This window comes from Podarcis vaucheri, assembly GCF_965113315.1.
Source record: "Podarcis vaucheri genome assembly, chromosome: 4".
Taxonomy (NCBI): Eukaryota; Metazoa; Chordata; class Lepidosauria; order Squamata; family Lacertidae; genus Podarcis; species Podarcis vaucheri.
This window is the reverse complement of record NC_138762.1, coordinates 27,859,232-27,880,463: the sequence shown is the minus strand read 5'-3', so window position 1 is coordinate 27,880,463 and position 21,232 is coordinate 27,859,232. Positions and strand designations below refer to the sequence as shown.

General features: G+C 44.3%; 1 protein-coding gene across 3 annotated transcripts in view; it reads left to right on the top strand.

Annotated features, from left to right (window-relative positions):
• Positions 1-21,232, top strand: part of LNX2 (ligand of numb-protein X 2) — a 74,509-nt gene that overhangs the window by 38,209 nt on the left and 15,068 nt on the right. For 2 of the 3 annotated variants that reach the window (XM_082220281.1, XM_082220283.1), the window contains exons 2-3: positions 15,900-16,393; positions 20,174-20,421. In XM_082220281.1, coding sequence (XP_082076407.1) covers positions 15,999-16,393; positions 20,174-20,421 — 643 coding nt within the window. In that variant the 5' untranslated portion in view covers positions 15,900-15,998. Of the gene's footprint in view, positions 1-925; positions 1,058-15,899; positions 16,394-20,173; positions 20,422-21,232 lie in introns of those variants that run through there. The other variant, XM_082220282.1, reaches the window with a different exon arrangement.

The following is a 21,232-nucleotide window of genomic DNA, read 5'->3' as shown; positions in this document are numbered from 1 at the left end:
CCTGAGTGGAGAGGGTTCTCCAGATTCTGAGTAGCTTAACAGCACACAGCCATCAGTCAGGAGCTTGAGCAATTTGCAGAGGTTACTGTCTGTTCTTTCTATGCTGGCTGATCTTTGCTTTTTGCTGGAAAAAAAGCAGGCAAAACAAATTGCACCTGCTTCGTTTAGATCACAATTCTACCCAGCCACCCTGAATCTTATTCCATTTTCACCTTACCACAAAGGAGCTTGTGAACTTACGGTGCCTCGGGGGCTGCTTTTCTTACCTCTCATACAGAATTTGGGGATCTTCCAGTGTAAATGTTCTAGAGCAGCCTTTCCCCAGCCTGGTGCCCCCCCCCCAGTGTGTTGGACTGTAATTCCCATCAGTCCCAACCTGGACAGAATACCAGCATCTTAAGATCAGGTCCTCCTTGGAAAATAGGTGACCACTTCAGATGCAAAGTTTTCAAATGAATTGCATCCGTAGAACCAATTACAAAAGCATTCCAGTGATCTATTGTTACAGCCATTTTGCTGTGCTTGAATTGGAAAATAAGGATCTTGCATCAGTTGAGAATGTTGGCAGGATCAAGACTTAGAGCAAGAGAATCCAGTTTCATGTTTGTTAACCTTAAAAAATATTAATGTACAGACATGGGAATCCTGGCAATAGGTGATTTTAGAAATGGAGCTATCCTGTCTTGCTCCATCTGGACCAAAGAGGCAGAGAGTCCTGAAAGATCTCTTGGGGCAGGTGGGTAGAGTTGGAACTATCACCCATTGCTGTGACCCTGCCAACAAGTTATATATGCCATGGAATAACTTGGTACCTAATGTGCTTTGCTAGTGGAATGCTCTCATTTGGATTACTGTGACTAATTCTTTTTTTTTTTTTTAAGGGACATGGAACTTTGGATTGAGAAATTTTCCAGTATCCTTTGAGAGACAAGTGCTTTTCTGATGATGCACAAGATCAAAGGGCATGCATTACACTCTCTGCTTCCTCGTTTTTTTCAGATTAGCTGCAAAGCAAAAGCTTGAATTGTAAACCAGCTTGAGCTTTTGGAAAGGCAAGGTAAAAAGAAAAATGTCTTAAATAAAAGATGCAGTTGTGTAAATGTATGAGTAAATGAAACTGCAACCTTTGGTAAAATACTTCTTTCTGCTTTAAAAGGTTCAGTGTTAACAGTACAAAAGGACTATTGTCATTTCAATAATCATTTTAAAAATCTTGCAGCTTTCTCTGTTCTGATCTTTGGAAGCACATGCACTTGTCAAAAAGGAAAGGGTTTGACGGAATGCATTAGACTTTCTAATCTGAAAGAGCATCCCATATACAGTATTAAGAGTTGTTGGACAGATTGAAATTCCTGTGCAAACAGATTTTTCACCCTCCTCCCTCCCCAAACTCACTTGACCAGGTGGGGGGGGAAGGGTCTGGTTAATTATTCCCTTTCTTAATTGCATGACTGCAAGCATAAAACTCTACCCTTCTATATATTCTGGCTAAAAAAAGGTTTTGGTCTTTTCTTGTCAAGAGATCTTGTCTAGCTGGTTTGAGTTACTTGATTGTATAGCAGAAATTACTTCATAACTAAGTCGTACAGGAATTTCTTAGATGGAATTGGTGAGCGTGTGTGAAATAGGGTATGTACTTTTCCTTTTTGTTATAATTTGATTGATCAATATGCAGTTGTGATTAATGAACTGTGATTACTAAATTTCTTTTGGTGTCTTTATGTTAATGATACAAAGCCTCATTCCCCCGCCCCCAGGGTTCACTGATACATATTTTTCTGTGGATTATGGTGCATTGACATGTATATTTCCTTTACATCTATGTTTCAGTAACTTTCAATGCAATCCTATGCATGTCTACCCACAAGTAGACATCTACCATATTTTTCACTCTATAAGACACACTTTTCCCCTCCTAAAATGTAAGGGGAAATGTGTGTGCGTCTTATGGAGCGAATGCAGGGTTTGAGAGCTACCCCAGAAGCCAGAACAGCTAGAGGGAGTACTGCGCAGCGCTCCCTCTAGGTGTTCTAGCTTCTGGCTTAGCTGCGCGAAGCCTCCGTAGGGCAGCAGACAGCCTTCATGCAGCTATCCCTGGCTTTTGCAGGAGGTTGGGGGAAAGCCAGGAGGCTTGCTTTCACTGAAGCCAGGAGAACAAGCGGGATCAGTGTGCACTGATCCCGCTTGCTCTCCTGGCTTCAGGGATAGCCCTGCAAAGCCTCCTGGGCGAAGAGGAAGGAGCGCTCCCTCTTCACTCAGGAGGCTTCTTATTTCTTGTTTTCCTCCCCTAAAAACTAGGTGCGTCTTATGGTCGGGTGCATCTTATAGAGCGAAAAATACGGTAATTCAGTGGGACTTGGTCCCAGGTAAGTGGCTATAGGATTGCAGTTCCCTCCCTCCCTTATAATAATGGTTATACAGTGCATGCACAAGTGTAGTCTCTGGTTTTGCAGATTGTAAAAACTGCCAGAATTTTTAGTGTATTAGTTATTAGAAGATGATCCTGAGATGTTCCCAAGACACCAGATTTAGCATCAGGCACAGAACTCAGCACTGGTGATGAGGGTGAATTTTGGGGTATTCAAAATGCAAACTCCTGCAGTTTGAGATGCTTCACCCCCAATACAAGGCAATCCCAGACCCTTCCAAATTTGGGACAGGGCTTGGTTTGCTGTGTACCGAAGTTTGACCATCACTTCTGCAGATGTCAACAAAATCTGCAGATGCCAACAAAATTTTCTTCCTCCCAAACCTACTTGATGGTGGGGCAGTTACATATTGGGGCCTCGGGAGCCCTGGGAAACAGCATTTCCCATGGGTCCTTGAGACTGGAATGCTGCTGCTGTAGGGTTCTAAGCACCAGAGGGGAGTCTGAGACCTCAGGACAGAGAAGAAAATGACCTTGCTATCCCTGCCGCGCTGCCAGGGAAGGGATGGCATTCGGCACAGGAGTTGATGGGAATGGGGGAGGATGACCCGATCCTTGCTTTTTTGCAACTTTCCCTTTTGCAAGTTCTTGAAGGCTCAGTCGTGTTTTGTTTTTAGTGCTTGGAAGTCTAAATCAAGGGAAGTTAAGGGGCATTTCCTTATCAGCACTCAGCAGCCTGAGCAGCTTAGTTTTATTTTATTTTACCCAATCCTTATTTGTTGCTGTATATGCTTGAAAGGACATGGGGCTGATGCTTGCTGTGATATCGCAAAGACATCAAGGAGGCTGGGTAGGACTGCCAGTGGTGAAGGTGGGGGTGGGGGTAGGGCTTCATCGTCCCACAGATATCCTTGCCCTACCTCACAATGGCCACAAACAAAATTAAGTATTAAATGCACATTTCTTGGAACTCGGCGACTTACGTAGCTTGCAGAATTTAGCTTACTGGGGCGGAAAGGGTGGGGGCAGTTTTGATTCCCGTCCTTCTCTGCAGAGTACGCAGAGCTCTCTGTATAATTTATTCTAGAACCTAATATTAGCTTTTCGTAAGACAACATACAAGAGGTGTCCTTGAGAGAAACAGAAAGAGAGAGAGAGGGAGAGAGAAAGGAGTTAGCACTCTTTTTAAAGTCGCTGCTGTAATTAAAGCCTGAAGCTTCTTGTTACTATGGAAACACCAAGCACCACAAATATGAAATGCAGGTTCCAAGGCCTCCGTTAAATGTGCCCTAATATTCTGCGTTCGTAAGGTTGAAGTTGTGCTTTCCGAATGTGCTTCCCCCTCCCTCTCTGCCACCAACAGGCAAGAGCCCTTTTTGCATTTGCAAGCGCACATGAATCTTGGGGGGAAGGGGCATTCACAAGTGCATTCTGAAGCGGAGCTGTTGGGGGGGGGGAGAGGGATGGGTGACAGGGAGACCGAGGCTGAGGTGAAGAACATAAAAAGAGCTCTTCTGGATCAGGCCAGCATTCTGTTCTCTCAGTGCCCAACCAGATGCCTGTGGGAAGCTCACAAGTAGAACGAGAAACTATGGAACTCACTCCCTCAGGAGGCAGTGGTCGCCGCCGGTCTAGATGGCTTTGAAAGAGGATTAGACAAATTCATGGGGGGATAGGAGGCAGTATTGCTTCTGAATACCAGTTGCTAGAAACCGCAGAGTGCAGTGGTACCTCGGGTTAAATACTTAATTCGTTCCGGAGGTCTGTACTTAACTTGAAACTGTTCTTAACCTGAAGCACCACTTTAGCTAATGGGGCCTCCTGCGGCCGCCGCACCGCCGGAGCACAATTTCTGTTCTCATCCTGAAGCAAAGTTCTTAACCTGAAGCACTATTTCTGGGTTAGCGGAGTCTGTAACCTGAAGCGTATGTAACCCGAGGTACCACTGTATTGTTGCCCTCAGGTCCTGCTTGTTGGCCACTGTGAGAATAGGAAGCTGGACCAGATGGGCCACTGGCCTGATCCAGCAGGCCGTTCTTACGTTCCTATTCCACTTTTGCCATTGCTAATATGTTCACTTCTCCCCCGGGCCCAATCCGTGCCTCTCTGAGAGGAGGAAGATGAGATGTATAGAAGTTATTGCGCCTCTCCTTGCTCACCAACGCAGCCTTGAGAGGGCAGGTGAACAGGCAACAATAGTAGGAAGGATGAGTAGCATCACATGGGACCCCTATTGGGGTCTGGGCCTCAACAGATGCTCAGTAATGCCAGCCTTGTCCATCAACCAGAGGTCTAATGGCTGCTGGGTGGTGTGTTGAGTGCTATGTATTCAGAAGCTGAGGGAAAAAATTGTATCCCTTTCCCAAGGTACCAAATATTGCCGTTTCAGTGCTGGGCAAATGTGATGTCTTTGCACCCGAAACTTTTCAATCAAACTAGACCTCTTCCTGTGAGGGCACCACACTTTAGCTCAGCGTTCAGACTGCAATATTCCATAAGGTGAGGAGATGTGATTCATCTGGAGGCAAGGGGAAAAGGTCTGCCACAAATTATCCCAACTTCCCTTCTGTCTTTCGTAAACTTGGCACCTCTAATCTTAGCCTTTGCTTCTGCCCGTCTAGCAGCATTTTCAGCTTCCTGCTGTCAGCATCTTTCTTGTGGCAATGTAATATATTAGTCATTTATACCCAGTTAGAACTAGGAAAGCTTAGCATAATGCTGAGCCTGCCTCCAAATGCTTTGTGTAACAATACTGAGCAATATGGGGATGGCTGTGTGCGGATGTTTTCAAGTGTTTTTGTGGACATCGGGGGCAAGCCCCTCCAGATGTTGTTGGATTTCAGCTCCAACACCCAAGTGACTCCCCCCCCCCCGGGTGCAAGCATGGGCAGAGTGTAGGGAAGTCCTGGGATGCCCAGATGACAAGACCTGCTCCCCCTCGGCCTTGCTGATGTGGTCCAAAGGAAAGCAGAGCAATATGTTTGGCACCAGCTTGGCTACAGGAGTTTCCAGAAGCCAACTCCTAGGGGCTGAGGTCCCTTCGCCTCCACAATAGAGGCTGCTGGCCCCCCAAGTTGATGGGCATTGCCATTCAATTGGTGTGTGTGTGTTCTATGTCTTGTGATCCATTATGCAGGGTGGGGCTTCCCTTCCCCCCATGTTTTATTCAAGTTGGCGCCCCCTGCCGGATGGAGGTGTACAAGGCACCTCCTTAGGGACTCCACTCTGGATTTGTGGAGGGTTTACTCCCTAGCCTTTTCTTCTCCCAAAGATATCCCGCAAGGCAGCGAAGATTAAGGATCAGAGTTTTCCTTCTTCTAGATGGGCTACCTTCCGAGACTGACAAGCTGCATCACTTCCCTCTGCAGCATGTGAAGAAACCACCTTCTTGACTGTTGGACCCGCTATTGGTTTCAATCTGCCAGAGCCTGACATGCAGGGAAGTCCCTAATTCACTGAGGGTTTGAGACTCATCGGCTGTTCTCACCTGGTTTAGCGGGCCAGTCAAAGTGTTTACCGAGTTGTGGCCACTGTTACATGCTGACTGCTTCTAGGAGCCACATGTGAGAGCTAAGTGCAGGGTGGGGACCAAAGGAGGACAGACTACCCCAGAAGGAGCACGACGTGTCCCCCACACCCCATACACCCCAATGTCAATGGAAAATAGTGGCTGGATAAAAGTGGGCCCTGATTATTACTGTCATATACCATATTTTTTGCTCTATAAGATGCACCAGACCACAAGACGCACCTAGTTTTTGGAGGAGGAAAACAAGGAAAGAAATATTCTGAATCTCAGAAGCCAGAACAGCAAGAGGGATTGCTGCGCAGTGAAAGCAGCAATCCCTCTTGCTGTTCTGGCTTCTGGGATAGCTGCGCAGCCTGCATTCGCTCCATAAGACGCACACACATTTCCCCTTACTTTTTAGGAGGGAAAAAAGTGAGTCTTATAAAGCAAAAAATATGGTAATTAGCACACTTAAATAAAAATGGTGGGTGGGGTGGAATCAAAAGAATATTCCTTACAGTTTTGCATCATTTGTCATTCCTGCCCACCCCCTCGCCATCAGTGCATCTTCAATCATGGAGCAGATCCCCGTTGAGGCAAGCCATGTTTGATGGAGGGTGAAGTCATCAGAAATTGACGCGGAGCTTTGTTTTTGCTTTACAGCGCCAGATGCTTGTCATGAAAAATATGACAAGATCAGATATGGAGCCGTTTATGTTGTCTCTAATTATCCTGCTATATCAGTGCCTAGTTAAGGCAGCTGGCTAAGCCCCCATGTAAGATGCTGTAATTCTGCTGAGCGCTGAGATGGGCCGAGCATCTGCTTCGGAGCTGCGGCGTAATTAGGCTTAAATCCGAACTCTGCTTATAGGGTTTTTGCGCTTTTTTTTTTTTGTATTTGATCGTAGTCAGGTGACATATAGATCACTGTCAGAACAGGTTCCTGTGGAGTGGATGCTAAGGCAAATGGAAAGCAAGGCAAAGGAAGTCTAAAGCGGAAATGATTCCCTATCCTGTTTAATTACTCCATTTGTTTCAGTTATTTAAAATTCCATTCATAACTGATTTGGAACTAGTCATTCATTTCCGTCATTTTAACTTTTTTTGTTTTTTTTGTTTTTGTGCCTTCGGTGGCAGACAAAGTCACTTTACTGGCATGAAACTGTCAGACCGTATACATTTAAAGTTGTATCATGCCACTTCTAGCAGCCAGGGCTTTCCCCAAAGAATCCTGGGAACTGTAGTTGGTTCAGGAACCCCTATTCTCACCAGAGGCACAATTCGCAGAGTGGTTCAACAATCAGTCCCTCTTCCCAGGGAGCCCTTACCTCCCCAGCTATGACTTTCCAATGCAATTGGCTGCAATAGAAGTGGGGGTACATAAGCACTTTTGGTGGCCAGTTCAGCAATCCGTGGGTTAGAGCAGAGTTTCTCAAACTCGGATCTCCGGCTGTTTTTGGACTACAAGTCCCATCATCCCTATCTAGCAGGACCAGGTCAGAGATGATGGGAATTGTAGTCCAAAAACAGCTGTGACTGCCTGTGAGGTGATCCAAGGAGACATGGAGTGCAGAGAAGAAATCAAGCAGAGTAAATGCATGTGAGAACCAGGCATAGGCTGGTGTGAATCATGCATTGGTTTTCATCACAGGATTGTTCTGTTGGCGCAGCCGCACCAAGCTCGGCGCCCAATTAGCAAATCTTAACACGACAGAAGCCGCATCGTCAATTGTGCCCTCCGGGAGAGATGTTCCTTGTCATACTATTTCTTAAAAGGATAAACTACAAGATGTAATTTGTTAGAAGCCACCTTCTTAAGGCTGTGCAGTGATGCTCACTGACAAATCGCAGTTACAAGCGGCATCGTGATCAGGAGCACGTCGTGCAAAATTTAAAAGAAGAAGAAGCAGTAGCATCAGCCACGCAATTCGGTTGTCATTCTGAAATTCCAAGGGGCTCATTTCTGAGTGAATTATATGTTTTGAAAGGCAGATTTTATAGCTATTTCTCTCTTTCCCTTGACACTTGCTATCATCTTGCTTGCAATTCTTTCACCAGTATTATTACTGTTATAATAATAAATCTACCGTGCTCATTGTACAGTGTTTGTGGTGGGTGCTAGATATTACATCATGGGAGGCTTGTGGGGGGGGGGATATTACATCATGGGAGGCTTGTGGGGGGGATAGCAAAAGGAGAAAGGGCCTTTTCAGTAGCAGCCCCTGGTTTATGGAATTCTTTCCTCAGAGAGGCTCTCCTGGCACCAAAAACAACATCTTTCTGGTGCCAGGGGGTTTTTCTTCTCAAGCACTTCACTGTTAAATTTATACAGCAGTTGATGGTATTTTGGGGCTTATCTGATTATCTCTCTTGGGGAAGGCAAGGATTTGTTTTATGGTCTGATCGCTTTTTTGTTTGCGCTGTTTTTAATAATGTTGCACCATGTATCTCTTTTAGCCTATCTGCATAAAGTGGCTCATGAAAATCCAGGCTGATCATCAAGGTCTGGTTATCACGAGCAGCAGATACACCACAATTCAGGTGTCACTTGATTGATTCTTCTTCCTTATAAACAGATTCCCTGTATGTTGAAAACTAGTTGTCATAAAGAAGGGTTCTAGCCTCTTTCTACCTGCAAGTTTTCTATATTCAGGGAATCGGGACGCTACAACTCCCCTAATCGTCCATGACTGTTATCTGTGCTTAACTGGGGCTGATGGAAGTTGGGAGTCCAATAACATCTGGAGCAGCTCTGGTTTCCCATCCCTGGTGTAGGTGATGACAGACTCTCCTAGTTGGAATATAAATGCCATTTACTTCCTCTTCCCTGCTCGTTTACTTTGCGTCTTTGTCCCTTTACCATTCAATCAACATTGTGAAGATAAAAACCATCCTCTCTCCAACTACGGTATACATGGCTGCGATTATGTTGGTACCTGCCTCCATCATCAGTGAGGGATGTTTTTCTCTCCTTGCTGGGCTAACGATGAGAGCAGCACATCTATTACGTTTGAGAAATTGGGGTTCTGTGCTAAGAAATGTTCTCATTTTGCAGGCAGAATGTCTTATGTTTAGAGTGGGAGTAAATTTTGCATAAAATAAAATTACATGTTTTATTTTGGGTGCATGCCCAGATTGGCATGGCTCTTTCCTCCCCTCCTCCACCCACTTGTCATGTGTGCGAAAAGAAAGGAAAAATGAAATTGTAGAACAAGCACATTATTTTTGTCAGTCCATTGACAAGCTAAGAACTGACTTTCATAGCAAGTCTAAGAGGCATGACAACATTCAGATATTTTACCACCTGCCCATCGCTCGCCTCAAGCAAAGTGCTTAGAAGGATCTCTAAGGCTCAACCAGGAAATAGTCATTAGAATATCTAGCATGCATTCTTTAATCTTATGCAAAAAGTACAGTACATGAGCAGCTTTTGACTTCTGAGGGGTTGCAGAGACCCCTATCTTTAAGTGGAACTAGCAAATCTGCTGTCTAAAATCTTTCAAAGTAAAACACAAAAATGTGCCAATAAAGTATCTATTTTCTACTTGGGTATTGTTTGAAAAAAAAATTAATATGGCATACAAGTATTGGGAGCGGAAGCATTGGACCCAATATTATTTACATGATGAAGATTGCAGGGTGTACGTGTGTGTCTAAATTCTTAGTACAGCCAAACTAAAAGAATTCTGCATTTTTAAAGCATAATGAGCTTAAACTGGAACAGCCAGGTCAGAGAGGAAAATAAACAAACCAGTTAAGAAAGTTAAAAACATAGCTGGAAAAACATTTAGACACTACCTCACCCCTGTCTTTTCCACCAATTGTTCAGGTATTTAGCACATATCCTCAGTTACGGAAACATCCTGACAGTCTACCACATCAATTCAGTTTCCTCCAAATACTTTCAAAACATCTAATGCGCATGTGATTTCCTGCCTTAACCAAATGGTGGCCGAAAAGGAAATGACATTTCAAGGCTCTGATGGTATAAGGCAAAATCATGATCACTATGTAATACACTGAATTTTATGGTCAGAGTTCCCTTTCTTTCTCTTGCTTGGAAACCCACACTGTTGGTACTCATAAGGAAAAGTTTCCATCAGCCACATGAGGAATGAGAAAGAAAGAAACAAACTGATTCTCACAGTAGCCGCAAGAGGAATTCATTGCACACCTTAGAGCTGTGCATGCCAGTTCAGATCTTGGCACTCTGAATCTGCCCCTATTTGCCATTTGTCTCTGCTGCTGCCAGTCCTGTATCTTGATAGCATCTCCTTTTATTCCAAAGCAATTTAGTTTGCAGCCAATGGAAAATATGGCTTGCCTTGAGAGGGTAGTTCAGGCATCCTTAAACTCGGCCCTCTGGATGTTTTGGGTCTATAACTCCCATCATCCCTAGCTAACAGGACCAGTGGTCAGGGATGATGGGAGTTGTAGTCCCAAAACATCTGGAGGGCCGAGTTTGCCTATGCCTGGGATAGTTCATGAAACCTGCCAAGGAAGAATGCAGGAGAGAGTCCATGCAAAGGATACCAAACTCACCACTAAAGCTGCGCTACCTGCCCCATGACTGTTTGCAGAAGGCAACAAAGCTTTTGAGAATGGTCCTTTGGCACAATTGTCTGGGAATCTTAGATAAGAACCTATGAATCTGCCTTATACCGAGTCAGATCCATCTAGCTCAGCATCACTTGGCAGGGGCTTTCCAGGATTTCAGGCAAAGGTTCTCTCCCAGCCCTACCTGGATGCCAGGGATTGAACTTGGGACCTTCTGCTTGCAAGGAGCTATGGCCTCTACTGTGCAACCAGGCACAAATGGTGCCAAATGGAATAATAAGCTAATGCAAAACAAAAATAGGCAGATTTGCTTGAGTTGCATCATTATTTGGGAATTCCTTTGTGTGGTGCAGAGTCTGGATTGCTGAGACACTGTATGAATATTTTTAGCACAGAGTATGCACTGTGCTGATAACAGTGATCTTCCTTTCAAGGTAACTGAGAAGAAGGGTGGTGAAACAAGGTGTCATTACCGGCCTTAAAGTGTCAAAGTCGCACAGGACTGGAGCCAGAATGTATTGTAGCATATCTGGGCTAGTTTAGGCTGTGCATAGCACACCATTAGTTCCCCAGGTGGGGGAATGCACATTTCAGTCCACATCAACAGATAAATTGATTTTGGGATTGAGTATCATTGTGCTTATCCATATTTGCATTAATTGCACTCACAGATCTCCTTCGCTCGACTGGGGCAAATACATCCGTTGTCAACTAATGCCAGGAGCATTTGTCATTTCGACAGTATTCCTATTAAAAATGGATTTGCAGTTGTCTTCATGATGGGTTTGCTGTGCTGTTCAGCTACGACTGAAACGTATAATACAAGATACAATATTTGTATAATGCAATATTTTGCTGAAACGTATAATACAAGAATATGCTGCAGCTGCTTCAATCTGGAATGTTCAAGAACCTTATTGATTGCATAGCTTTGCATATTTGCTGGGAAATAAACATTTTTAGGATGCACCATGTGTTTTGACACCCCGCCCCTCTGGAATTATACTACCTGATAGGAACAATCTCCAAACCACTTAACTTCCCATTGATTTCAATGGAATTGCTTTGGATAGAATGATTTTGCTGACGGCAGCCATACAAGGCAATCCTTTTATAACCAATCTTTTGCATAAGTGTGATGATGCATGTTTTTGCGCAGAGCAGTGGGTGGTGTATATGATGCCTTGTTCTGGTTGTTGTTTTTTAAAATAATTTTTGATTTTGTGCATAAATAAAAGGCTTACACACAATCATGAAAAAAGTAGAATCGATACGACTAATTTGCTTATGACTAAGTCATCTGGAGGAAGGAATTGCTACTATGGAACAGTTTCCAAACGCAAAAGGTTACCTACAAGAAAATATGCCAATCAGAAGCCTCTACAGTGGTACCTCGGGTTACAAACACTTCAGGTTACAGACACCGCTAACCCAGAAGTAGTACTTCAGGTTAAGAACTTTACCTCAGGATGAGAACATAAATTGTGTGCCGGTGGCACGGCAGCAGCAGGAGGCCCCATTAGCTAAAGTGGTACCTCAGGTTAAGAATGGTTTCAGGTAAGAATGAACCTTCGGAACGAATTAAGTTCTTAACCTCAGGTACCACTATATTCCCAAAGCAGTATGACATCCAGGATTACCAGTAGAAACAGGGATTCCCCAGCTGGACTCGGCCCCAAAATCACTAGGTTGCCTAAGGCAAACTATGGTTCCTTCCGTTTCCGGTCTCCCTTTCCCCCTCTGCAGTTTGGGGCTAATAATACTGAAGTCCCCCACAGCAACGACCTCTAACCACCCCAGACCCCCAGCCACCAACCTGTGTTGCTTTCCCTGTTGCTAGCCTTCCTGTTTAAGGCCATGGCTAGTTAACACGTACCAGGGAGGCGACCTCATTAACATGCAAACGCAAAGCTACTTGGCTGGGACTGACATTTTAATTATCTCCCACCAGTGTGACTTTCTCTCCATCTCATCGTATCGCGTGTTTTATTTCATTAGAAAAGCCAGGGTATTGGCTGTCAGCTATTAATTATGAAACCTATTTATAACAGTAGCCTGTCGACGTGACTTGCTCTTTGTTCCACAAATCAAGTGTGTGTGTATTATTAATGCGCTCGGAGCAGGCTTTTTGCTAACCACAGCTAGCGCATTGGAAGCCACGCAAACTTCGCTCTCCTCCTCAGATTCCCCTCTTAAGCAGTTTTGCCGGCATCAGCCGTAATCGTAGCTGAGACCAACCAGGGTTTCTCTTTTAGCAAAAATCTGAAAGTACAGTTTGAAGTCACATAGGAAGCTGCCTGGGACTGAGTAACCATTGCTTCCTCTGGCTCAGTGTTGGCTGGCAGCAGTTTATCAGTCCCTCTTCACAGGGAATTCTGGGAATGGTACCTCTGTGAGGGGAATGGGTGTGTGTGGCCTAACAACTCTCAACCCTCCTTGAACCAACTCTAGCTCCCAGAATGCTTTGGGGGAAGCCATGAGTCTTCATAGTGGTATCACAGTGCTTGTTCAAGGAGGCATTGCGGCCAGGCAAAAGCACCCAAGAAGGACTCAGAGGAAGGCCAGTGAAGGGTGTAGCTTGTGGAGTGGACATGGTCTGGGAGACTCCCAAAGGCCAGAAAGAGAGAGCCACATCTGACCCCCAGGCCTGAGGTTTCACATACAGTAGATACCAATGAACTGTCTAACCACAGTTACAGGGTAGGTGTGGATTTTGTTTCAAGGTAAGATAAAGTCTGCAGAGGGAGAGCTCTGGTTTCCTAGCCTGATCGCCTGATATGGCTCACTGTGGTTACTGGAGAGCCTTCTTTACCGCAGGTTTGAAACAAAAATCCTGGTTTGTATTAAGCTAGCGCTCCCTGGGAAGCTAGAGCTTAGCCTGGGAATTGTAGCTTAGTGTTAGTTAACAAACCAGGAAAATAAACAGAAGATTGGGCTATATAAACACCATACATTTTAAGCTCCTGATTTCCCCTAGAGAAGGCTGGGAAGTGTCATTTGTTAAGGGTGCTGGGAATTGTAGCTATCTGAGGAATAAACCCAATTTCCCAGGATTCTTTGGGGGGTGTCATATGACCAGTATTATGTCTGCATTGGTACACAGCACATTGCACAGATAGATGACAGCTGGGAAAGATCAGAAATGAGGAAGACCAAGTATTCTTAAAAGACTGGAATAATTTTCTAACATATTTGAGAGACCACTGTAAACAGTTGAAATCATTGGCAGGAATACAATGACACTTGTAAAGTAATATGGATTTTGGATAGCATGATTATATGATAGATAGATTACAGTAAAAGATGCAGGAAAATGTTTAGAATTGGAACCCAGGGAGGGAGGGAGGTCTCAAGGTTCGAAAGAACCACTTTTTTAAGGTTTGAAAATGTTATGTTTATGGTGTACAACTTTGATATAAAACTAATAAAAATGTATATATATAAAAAGATAGATGACAACTGATGTTCCTCCTGAGTTTTGTTTTAAATTAATATGTTTCTCCTGCCTTTCCATGTCTGCTGCAGCTAACGACAAAATAACAAAACACATTGCAAACCCCAAAAATATGAAAACACAGACATTACTAATAAGCAGCAGTCATCAAAACCGTGTGTTGTTGTTGTTGTTGTGTGTAGATTATAGAGCGCACAGAGTTTTAATTGCTAATCACTGAGATGGACAAACTTTCCACATATGGCTTTTGATATTGCTGACTATAAAATGCATAACAGGGCCGGGTGGTAGTGGTGGAAATGGAGCCAAATGTCTCTGCACGTATGTTCATTTTTCCTCCTGTTTTAAAAGGCAGGTTTGATGAATGGGGTCTTCTAACCTCTAATACACAATAGGAGCATTTGTTTTGTGCTAAGTCAATGAAATGAATTGTTTTTGTTTTGAGCTTAAGTGCTCCTGCTGCCCCACGTAGCCTCGCTTATAGCCAAAAAAGCAAATAATAGCTGGTGCATAGCACTGGAAAATGTTTTCGTTGTGGGAAAATAAAGGGCCACGCGCTAGGCCTTCCCATTTCCGTATAATGTTTTGGAACGAGTGTTCTGTGACACCACTGGAGCGTTGGAAAAATACAGAATGTGGTGCCTCTGTGTGACAAATTCAGCTATGATTCTTTTTACAGCAAACTTCTAGCTCTTAACAGCTGTCAAAGAATGTTTAAAAGTGTGCAGGCAATGCCAGGAGCCAGAAGAGAACATTTCCAGCTGTTGGGAGTGGGTTTCAGTATCCAACATAGCCTAGGACTGAACTACAGCTTACGTGCAAATACATGAAAGAAAATCCTGGCAGCCTCTTGTAAGGAAAAGCAGCTTTGGAAAGTGGAGTTACAGGAAGTACGGAAATGTGCGCACGCTGCTGCTGCTCTGTTCTGAATCACACACACGCAATGCTCAAAGGGGGCTGTTTTCATGGAACATGTAGATAGGCCCCTGTTGCCTCCCTAACAAACCAGAACGAATGATGTAAATAGTAAACAATTTCACGATATTATCCAGAATAAGACTAACCATGGAAATCATGCATAGCATGGAGAAAGTGGACAGAGAAAAGTTTTTCCCCCTCTCTCATAACACAAGATCTCGTGGGCATCCAGTGAAGCCGAATGTTGGAAGATCGGTCCAAATAAAAGGAAGTACTTCTTCACACAGATCACAGTTAAACTATGGAACTGTCTTCTGCAGGAGGCAGTGATGGCCACCAACTTTGATGGCTTTAAAAAGAGGAGAGGTCTGTTGATGGCTACTAGCTATGATGGCTCTGCTTTGCTTCCACGATTGAGGCAGTAATGTTCCTGAATACCAGTAGCTGGTAAATGTAAGAAAGGAAGAGTCCTGCTTGCAGGCTTCCCTCAGGCATCTTGTTGGCCACTGTGAGAACAGGAAGGTGGACCCAGCAGGCTCTTCTTATGTTCTTTATGTTAAAACTGCTCATTTTGCATAATGTGAAACGGGTTGTTGCAGTCAGCTTTTATCGGCACAGAAACTGGGTTACACGGACACCTAATTTTAATTCAGTTTTTAGGTTTGTGGTACACACACACACACACCAATTTCATGTCCCCATTTTCAGGGTACAAAAGTGGTGGAGGATTTCCGTGGCGGGTTGCGGACAAAATCTGCTGGTGCTCTTTTCCCTCCTGATGGCCACCATTTTGGTCGCCCCCAAAGGCTGGTGGCAATATCATTTTGGAGTGGTATAATAGCAGCTACCAGTGGGAGGAACTAGTTGAAGATCTGTATGTTGCCCATACCCAGCCATGGAATTTGCACCCTGCCCCCAAATTGCAAAAATAGGGAAGCTGTTCCTTCATGAAATTTCTCCCTCCAGATTCAGCCAGAGGTTGAGCTCAAGTTTAGTACACACAGCAATGCTGAACACAGTTTCTCTTGCATCAGGTCTTCTTGTTCACTTTCAGTGAATCTCAATAATGATTATTATCTTTTTTACTTTTTCAGAAAAATGACTCTTTGCTAAACAGAAAAAAATCATGAACAAATAAAACCTCTACAAGCAAGTTCTCCATTGACGAGGAGGCCAAACTGGAGTGCTTTATAATGGGCACCACAAACAAGGAGATGGTTTCGGTGGAGCAGAACTTGAACCCTCTGTGCTTTGAATGTGGCCAACAGCATTGGACAAGGGAGAACCACTTGTACAATTATCAGAACGATGTAGACGATGACTTGGTCTGCCATATTTGCCTTCAGCCCTTGCTACAGCCATTAGACACCCCTTGCGGCCACACATTCTGCTATAAGTGCCTACGGAACTTCCTGCAGGAGAAGGATTTCTGCCCTCTGGACCGCAAACGTCTCCATTTTAAGTTGTGCAAAAAATCCAGTATCCTCGTCCACAAACTGCTTGACAAACTCTTGGTGTTGTGCCCCTTTTCTTCAGCGTGCGAGGAAGTGATGCAGCGGTGTGACCTGGAAGCACACCTCAAAAACAGGTAAGTAGGAAAGGCCATCCACCAGTGATAACTTAGAAGTTCTGCATCTTTCAGTCGCATTTGAAAAGTGTGGGATTGAGCCGTCAAGACTAACATGCTTATATGCCATGGATGTCAATGTGAGTTGAAGTATGCTTTTCTTTCTCTGGATTTTGTATGTATGTGTTTTGGACTGAAACACTTTTCCTTTTCAGGAGTGTTGCACATTTATTAATTTGTGGTGGTGTTGTTGTTTTTTAAACACACCTCACTTCTTATTGCACAGCAATCCCAGGTCATGATACAATCAATAAAACAATTTTAAACTACAGTACTGGCAATAACATCCTAAAGCAAGGGTGTTCAGGGTTAATCCTCTCAGACTTTCCTTCAGTCGAGTAAGGCACTGAAAAACCTGGACAGACCTCTCAAAAGCAAGCCTGGTGCCAACTATACTGCCATCAAGATCAGGTCTTTTTCTAGAGGCTCACTTGCTCTGGGGAGAAGTCAACTACATCCTCTGGGTGAATTTATGAACCATGTTGGCTCCTGATAAGCCTAGGTTCATAGCGTATCATGAGCTATCGGGAACAAGCTGCATACTAATGCTTTCTGCCCAATCTTCTACTTCGCTCCTCCCTGGGCACAAGGAGGAGGGGGGAGTGAAACAGGAAGCAACAGTTAAGTTTGGTCTCCCACAATGTCCAAATCCAAGATTGTGGTTTGTGTCTCCCCAACAAGCTGGTACCAAAAGCAAAACATGGTTTAGGGCTGGCTAGCTAGCCTGACTTGTTAGGGAGAACTAAACCATGATTCTGGGTTCAGGTGTCATGGGAAGTCAAGCGTAATTGTGGGCGTCCAAGATTTTTCTCCCACTCGAGCTAGGGGAGGGACAAAGAAGAAGCAAGCACCCACCATGTTGCTTGTTCCCAATAAATCACAGTAAGCCTGCAACTTGGGTCACCGCAATCTGCGAACAAGGCCTATGCTGTCTGCAGTCCACCCAGGAGAAAATGAAAGTCATCCATGGTTATCATTAGAAACCTAGGAAGCTGCCTTATACCAAGTAAGAGCACTGTTCCATCTAGCTCAGGATTTACACTCTCCAGGGTTTTAGGCAGGAGAGTCCTGCTTAGCCCTACCTGGAGATGCCAGAGATTGAGCCTGGGACTTCATGCATGCAAAGCATGTCTGTGAGCCATGTCCCTTCTCAAATGCCATCATTACCCTGCCATTTTCAACATGTAAAATGTTTTAAGCTGCAATCCTATACACACTTTAACCTGTGTGACTAATAACTACTGAATTGAGAGGGGGCTTCAAGAAGTGTAGCTGCAACCTGTCGTTCCTGTTTGCAGATGGGAAACCTGAGATCTGTCGATTGCCCAAATTCACCCCAGTGAATCTGTATGTGTTCAGGCTTGCAGCCTTACCTTCCAGGTCCAAGGCCAGCACTCGCTATTATTCTGAACCACCGGGAACTAGAACAGACTCGACTGGCCTTGGCCTTGCAGTCATTCTGGCTCAAACCCGGTAGTTTCTATTGACAAAATAATCTGCTTCATTTAAGCATAAAAGATGAATGAAATGTCAATGTAACCCTGAGGCAGCTCTGGAGTGTGTGGCGAATCTCTGAGCTAGCTCAACAAGGAGATTAGAAGAATGGGGCACAAATGTAATTATTTCCTGGTCACTAACCCCACCCCCAATATTACCCTATTGCCTCATTAGCATCCCATTGATTTATCAGATTTTCAGGTTCAGCAAGTTCTCTTGAGAGCCACAGGCTCCCTCAGAGCACTTTGAGCTCCTCTGAAATGAGCCAGCGCAAGTCTTGGGTGGACTTTTAATTCCCTAGCATGTGACATTTCAAAACCTTCTTAAATGTTTAATAGCCCTTTGGAATGCACTTTGCCAAAAAGTCAATTACTGAACAGAGGACCAAGATTGTTCTACGGGACTCAGCCCAGCTTTCATTTGATTCTTGACATGTGTTCAGAAAAGCCATACAGATGTCGAAGATGGGCATAGCAACTCAGCATATAGTGCAGCATTCAGCAAGGGTGGCAACTTTGCTGAATCAATTTTAGGGGGTGGGGTGGAGAGACACAGCGCTGTCCGGGTGCATCCGGTCACATCAGACCACACACCCTGGGCTGGGGCTCTGCTGGACACTTGGTACCTAACAGAGATCTCTGGGATTTGTGAAGTCCAGGAGTGAGGGAACTTTGGCTCTCCAGATGTTGCTGAGCTAAAACTCCCATCAGCCCCAGTTAGTTCAGTAACATCTGGAGGGCCAAAGGTGCCCTGGCACAATCAGTGCTGTTTGCAGAATTTAAGGTCCAGTGGGTTGGATTCAAGCTAAGTTGAATTTAGGCCATGCTTGGAAATCAGTTAGTCATGGCTTAAGACCAAGTGATTTCAATATTAACTAAGTTCCATTTAGTTGGGATCCAGACCCTTATTTCCCATACCAAGCTTATCATTCGTGTGTGTGTGAGAGAGAGAGAAAGATTCGACCCTTGCACAGTTTGTTTAGTACTGGAATCCCTTCAAATTATTTTTTGTGGTGGACACATCACAATCTCTGCCTTGTGCATGTTTTAATGACGATGCAGTTGCTTTAAGCAAAAGTTGTTCATTGACTTCAAAATACCTGTTCTAAGGCATTCCAGTTCTCCCTTGGGTTTTGGCAGACTGTGACATCATAACAGGTCAACCAATGGCAGCAGAGGAGCACAAGTGGCAGAAACGAAAGAGGACCGAACAGATCAGTGGATGAGGAATGCAGGATATTTGGGGGTGGGGAATACAAAAACAACCAAACACCAATTTTCTATTATTTGTCACTGTGAGATACTGTCCACATGGCCACCCATTTTGACTTGTGCATATTACTTGTCAGGGTTATTTTTTCCCCTAGAAAAAGAGGTGGTAGAACTTTCTGAGCACCCACCATAAGCTGATTTGAGAGAGGACTGCTCCAACTTATATTTGATCTTTGGAGTCAGAGTTTGATGCATACATGTAATACAAAGGAGATGGGGCAGACATCATACTCAGCTCATTCCCCAGCTCCCTGCCCCTCGTGCCCAAGTATTATGGGCCCATGTCATTCCTCTAAAAGTTTAAGCTAACCCTGGACTGGATTACAAGGATAGTTCAGTTTGGGGTGTACCAATGAGGAAGAGTGGAAGAGTTAGGGTTTCAAAAGCACATGTGTCAGTCGGTAGGAGGTACAAGTCAAAGATCACCCAGCAGGAGTCACTCAGTCCCAGCCAAAAAAGTTGCTCTCCTTTTGTTGTTGTTCCTTGTCTGACAAAGAAGGGCTTTCATGTTACTCTTTCCATACCTTTCATCTAAAAAATATAAGGAAGATTTAACATTCAGGTAGGGAATCCCAATCTTTGGACAACACCTATATCTGAAGTCATGAGATGGGAAAGGTTCTTTATCAAAAGACTAGCTCATAACTGCCCTTCTCCAAAATAACACTGTAACTCAGCCCCTGCCAACCTGGTGCCCTCCATATGTTTTGGACTACAACTTCCATCAGCTCTGCTGGCAGGTGCTGATGGGATTTGTAGTCCAAAATATTTGGTGAGCACCAGGTTAGCAGAGGCTGCTGTAACTATTTAGCAGAGACGTCTGTTTGGAGAGTGTGTGTGACATGGATTGCTACTCAGTTGGATCGCAAGCAAGACTCCAGATTAGTCAACCAAAAGTTTTGCTTTTTTTTGTCTAGACATTTTGTGAGCCTCCTTATATTCATGTGAAGACATTGTTGTGTTTTGTCCTTAGGTGTCCTGGGGCTTCCCACCGAAGAGCTGCCTTGGAGAGAAGAAAAAACAGCAAATTGCAGGCAGACGCGGAGAGCGAGAATGAGAACAGCATGATAGATCACCCAGGTTCTCAGTCTCCTGACGCAGAGCATTCTGGGACAGGAACAGCACCAGCAGAGCAGAACATTACATCAGCAACTGTCCCTGTGTGGACAGATGAGTCTGGCCTTGACAACCCTGCCTTTGAGGAGAACACAGGAGCTGACAGTATGTTCTGTTTCTCTTTTGACATCCTGTTTGTTCTGCCTGTATTAAACCTTGAAAAGTAGGAAGCCCCCAAGCCAGATTTATTCTTGCATGCAATCATTTTCATGGTCAACTTTTTCCCGTTGCTTGTTAATTTTTAAACCTTTTCTCTCTCATTCTCACTCAGAAGTCGTTAGGGCTGCAAACCATGGTTTGAGAAATACTTTAATTAACTGGGCTTTTAAAAAAAATCTACCTGGTTAATCAGGTCACATTTTTAAGTAATCAAGAAAAAAATGAATTGATAAATCTAATCATAATCAGCTCACTGAGCTCAGAATTTTCCCTTAGAAGGGTTCAAATACCATTCAGGAAAGAAAATTGAGAGAGAGAGAGAGAGAGAGAGAGAGATATTACCAAGCCAAAGGTCCTTCCAGAATATGCTGGGATTTGAACCAACATCTTCTAAAATTTAAGAGTGACATGATGTTTGAAATTCATCCTAGTGTACTGTTTATGCACATGCGAATAACTGTACAGTGGTACCTCGGGTTACAGACGCTTCAGGTTACAGACTCGGCTAACCTAGAAATAGTACCTCGGGTTAAGAACTTTGCTTCAGGGTGAGAACAGAAATCGTGCAGCGGCGGCAGCGGGAGGCCCCATTAGCTAAAGTGGTGCTTCAGGTTAAGAACAGTTTCAGGTTAAGAACGGACCTCCGGAACAAATTAAGTTATTAACCTGAGGTACCACTGTAGTGCTATTTTGGAAGCAGGGTGAAGTGGGCACCTCAGACAGCCAGGTGATTTGGGGTCTCATAAGAGCAGACCAA